Raw genomic sequence first — 4,986 nt, 5'->3', positions numbered from 1 at the left:
CCTCAATGGAATATAAACAGAAATCAAAAACAGAAAAAGAGCTGTGAAATCCCAAAATATTTGGAGACTAAACAACATACTTTTAGCACATGGATCAAAAAAGAATTATCAAGTGAGGGAAAAAAAAAAGAAGTGGGTCACATTAGATTGGGTAGAGAGAAGTGATGGGAGGGGAGGGGAGGGGAAGGGGGGGAAAGGAAGGACAGTAGAATGAAATAGACATTATTATTGCTGTGGGTATATACGTGACTGCATGACCAATGTAATTCTGCAACCTGTACACTCAGAAAAATGAGAAATTATATCCCATCTGATTCAAATGTATGATATGTCAAGATCATTGTACTGTCATGTGTAACTAATTAAAACAAATAAAAAATGTTAAAAAAAGAATTATCAAGATAAATATTTTAAATTAAATAAAATAAAAATACAGCATTAGGGGCTGAGGCTGTGGCTCAGTGGTAGAGCTCTCACCTAGCACATGCGAGGCTCTGGGTTCCATCCTCAGTACCACATAAAAATAAAAACAAAAATAAAGGTATTGTGTTCAATTACAATTTAAAAAAAAATAATACAGCATTAAAAATATGTGGCATGCAGAAAATGCAGTGCTTAAAGGGAAACTTATAGCATTAAATGTACATTTTAAAAAGAAAAAAAGACGGTGGAATGAGATGGACATCATTACCCCCAAGTACATGTATGAAGACACAAATGGTGTGACTCTACTTTGTGTACAACCAGAGATATGAAAAATTGTGCTCTATATGTGAAATTTGTAATGCATTCTGCTGTCATATATAACACATTAGAATAAACTTTTTAAAAGTTAAAAAAACATCTAAAATCTCTTTGCAGTTGTGCTTTGCTTACCTTATTAATATCTGTTTCCAAAACATGGAGAAACATAGATTCCTCCACAGGTAGCACAAGGACAGAAGGATGAGAGCCAGCCAACACAAGAATAGGAATTTTCAGAAAGTAAACTAGCCCCTAGGCTTGATCCCCAGCACCATAAAGATAAAAGAAAGGAAAATAAAAGGACAAGCTAGAGCTTAGCAAGTCTCCCTGGACAAAGAAGTAGTCCACCACCAGAAACTGGGGACCGAGAGTATGTGCCCTTTCTAGACCCCAGGTCCAGGCCTACATCCCAGAACTTCAACACAACACTAGAGGCTTTGGGGAGAGGTGGCCAAAACCTATGGGAGAAGAGCCCATATTCCTCCACCACACCATCACTAAGCACAATTGATCTGTCTACCCTCAGGTGCCCTTTGGATCCCTCTGCCCATACTTTCCAACCACATCTTTCACTATACCATATATTTACCTCAACAACATTTTATATTTATTGCACCTGCTACCTAGATATTACAAGAGACCCTTTTTCTGCTTGATGATCTCTCTCTCTGAAAAACATAACCTTTGAAAACCTCACATGCCCACAAAATCTACTGTGTCTTCAACTATAGCTTCCTCCAAAACACAATGCTTTTTTTTTTTCCTTTTTTGAAATGTATGAAGCTAAACATATACTCAGCAGCATATATATTCTAAGAGATCCATGTTTACCAAAAAAAAAAAAAAAAAGTGTTTTAGTCCACAGTCATCCGAACTAAGAAATAGAAAGCAAGATAGGAGGAAGACACAGGTATGGCACACCCATAGCAACAACTTAAACACTGTTTAGTAATTCTTTCTACCCCAATCCCTAGTAAGCTATTCTGCTTTTAAAAGCTCTCACTACAGCTCCTTCTATCCACACAATGTCCACCCTGCTACTCCTTCACTGTTGTACCAAATCCCCTCTGTCCTTTCCTCAACATTTTAAAATCTGCCTCAATTTCACAGAACAATTGTGCTGGACAACAACCTGCACACCAAACCCATCCTGATTTAGGAAGTAGGCTTCTTTTTATCATTATATTACCTCTTGTGAGCATAACTGAAATTATATTTAGTAAAGTCTTTGTTTTGAAGCACACCTATAGTTACTTCCTCCATAAAAGGCTTTATGATAAGTTTTTCCATCCATTTTCTTCTAACAGGCCGATTGGTTCTTTTATATTTTTTTGTTTTGGGGTTCGGTTTTTTATTTTGTTTTGTGCTGGGGATCAAATCCAGGACCTCAAACATGCTAGGCAAGTGCTCTATCACTGAGCAATGCCCCCAGACCTCTTCTATATTTTTAAAACAAGATGTCGCTTATGCTGATGTTGTTTATATGTTTGTGTTATCTTCCTGTGTTAGATGTTTAACATTTATAATCCCCAAAGCTCTGTTCTTTAGATTATAAACAGCTGAAAATAAGCCATGTGTCACTTCCTTCCATTTCTTGCCTGTTTCCCCACTGAGTCTGATGTATCTGCCTTGGTCCCATGACACCCTCTCCTTTCCTTTCCTGTTTGATGAGGGCTTTCCAGTAATGAGAGCCCCTTTCTCTGCTTGTCTTCTGTATCCACAGCTTCTCCATTGTCTGCTTCAAGACTGCCTCCTCTTATCTACCCTCCCTTGACCACAGGAGATCTGTGCTCTTCAAGAAAATGCCTCCACAGAGCCTTTGGGATTGTTGTTTGTTGTTGTTTGTCTATACAAATCTAGTGCTGCAGCCCTGAAGTCCCAGGACTGAGAAATGTAAAAACATCCTTTAATATCTGAGCAAGATAACCTTCACCAAATATTTCCAGATGTGAAGGGGTTAATAAAAAAATGGCACGTAGAATGTATTCTTCAGAAATGGTGTATAAAAATAAAGGCTAAGAAACTTTTCCTGATTAAAGGAGACTAAAGACACACAGCAACTAAATGCAATGCATACACATGATTTTGTAATATAGATTTAAAATAAAAATAAAGCTAGATACTACTGGATAAACTGACACAAACAAATGAAATATGGATGAGATATCAGCTTAAAATTTTATGCCAGTTAAATTTACCAAAGGGGATAATTCTTAATGTGATGAATTTTTTTTTTCATATATATATATATATACACACATATACTTGCATTTACTTCCACTCACATCAAGGAACATTGAAAGAACACAGAGGAAACTACTGTTTACCTGTAGGGCAGGGTGTGGGGAAGGGACAAAATAGGGGCAGTATTGTTGCAAATTGTCTTGGGCACACCTTTTTATATATTATTGAGCCAAGTGAATGCATAACTCTTTAAAAATTAATATAGTTAAAATTATATTATTTATTTTTGGGGTATCCATTTTGTGGTGGCCAAAAGCTGAAATGGAAAACAGTAAACTACTATATCAATTTCTCTGAGGTTACTTGCTCATATTTACTTTTTCCTGGGCTCAGAGATGGACCAAGTCCACCATACTTGAGTTTCTACTATATTTTAACTCTAGTGCCCATTATTGATTTAGTCTAGAATATTTTTCTCCCCCTAAAATCTCCTGTGCCACCTGTTAGAATTTTGAGTTCTCTGGCAAATTTATAAGCATGGCTTTTTATCTTCTTGAAAATAGCATGTACATAGTTGTTGTACAGTCTGTGTCCAAATATCCCAGCATCTGGAGACCCTGTTGTGTGTTATTTCTTCTTTTCTTTACTGTCCTCCTTCTGGTGCCTGGTTTCCTCTGATAATTTGGAAGACATATGCAAGAAAGTATCTGTAGAAAGAAATCAAGGCCTAGGGTGATATTCTCTTCCTCCCAAAAGAATTCTAGTTTTTGATACTAGCAGTTTGGAGTCACCTTAAATAAGTTCTATGCTTGAGCATTTTGGGCCTTGGGACTTCCAGTTGCCATAAGCCTTTAAAGGATGCCAAAATTCAGTTTAGATTCTCAAACCCCCTACAGAATCAACAAATGCCCCCTTCCCCCAAAACAAAAGCAATCCCAAGTTCCAGGCTTGTGTCCACAGATTCCTTTCCCAAGTTTTGGCCTAGCAATTCCTTACTAGTCCTTTGAATTTTAAAATATTTTATCCAGCTTTTTCAGTTGTCTTCATCTGGAAGATTGGTCTGAATTACTCAGTCCTTAATGAAAGCAGAAATCCTTCTGATCCAGACCTCAGTTTTTTAGTGGTTTACTTTTCTCTGGACATGAGCTTCTTAGAAAAAAAAATTTTTTTCCTATTTCTTTTTTCTTTAGCAGTAAAGTCTACATTGACTTGTGCACACACACACACACACACACACACACACACACACACACATTGCTTCCCTCACCTGCAGTCTGGGCTGGAAGAGAACCCTGCATCCTACACACCAAATATCCCAGGAGAGCTGAGGTCAGAGTGGCCCTCCTTACCAGACTCAGAAACAGCCTGTTGGTACAAATATTCAGGTGGGGCCTGGAGAAGGCAGGTGCACAGCCGTGGCTTTGATAATTTTCTCTTCAGTACAACACTAGCATGAGGAGCAGCCCTGGGTATAAAGGCCCCTGATAGGTCTCAGTTTGCAGAATAGGACGTGACAAGAAGATCGGAGCTGCAGCCAGCTCTAGAGAGAGAAAGAGGAGCCAAACAGAAAACAGAAGCTAAATGATGCATTAAAAACCTGTAAGTCCCCCCACGAAGATTTCCTCTTCGGCAGGCTTCACTTTTAAACAAAGCTTTTTCATTCCATTGGTTTGGGGTGAACTGTTCCCGGAGATTTTGCTAAATGGATCGGTATGGGGTGAATTGGGTCCGCAGGGAAGAGTTTGTGGAGGCTGGTTTTCAGAGACTGCCTCTGTTGTAGGAAATCAAATGTAAATCTTCCCAGAGTCACTTACAGTACTTGTTTTTGGTGACTACTCTCAGTGGCCACTGGGGATTGCCTTCCAGGGTTCTGGGCTACGGTTTCCTCATTTGTAGGTTGGGGATCACTACTCTGTGAGCGATTCAAGGCGCGCAGACCCAGGTGAGGCGCTGGCAACCCGAAGTCCGCCGGGTTAGAGAAGCCAGAAGGAGCGCGGAGGCCAGAGAGAACCGACTGGCGGTAAGAGGACAGTCCAGCATCCTGGCTGCGGGCTATGC

General features: G+C 39.3%; 1 protein-coding gene across 2 annotated transcripts in view; it reads left to right on the top strand.

The window, feature by feature from the left end:
• Nucleotides 1–4,975, top strand: part of LOC124103342 (transcription factor RFX3) — a 76,545-nt gene extending 71,570 nt beyond the window's left edge. The window contains exon 8 of one of the 2 annotated variants that reach the window (XM_058584186.1): nucleotides 4,825–4,975. In XM_058584186.1, the coding sequence (XP_058440169.1) occupies nucleotides 4,825–4,874 (50 nt within the window). In that variant the 3' untranslated portion in view covers nucleotides 4,875–4,975. The remainder of the gene's footprint in view (nucleotides 1–4,824) is intronic. The other variant, XM_058584187.1, reaches the window with a different exon arrangement.
• Nucleotides 4,976–4,986: the final 11 nt, after the last annotated feature.

Source organism: Marmota monax, unplaced genomic scaffold (genome assembly GCF_021218885.2).
Source record: "Marmota monax isolate L192 unplaced genomic scaffold, Marmota_monax_Labrador192_F-V1.1 WCK01_AAM20220418_F8-fsc01230, whole genome shotgun sequence".
NCBI classification, from domain to species: Eukaryota; Metazoa; Chordata; class Mammalia; order Rodentia; family Sciuridae; genus Marmota; species Marmota monax.
Note: the sequence above shows the minus strand (reverse complement) of the source record. Positions and strands in the feature narration are given on the sequence as shown.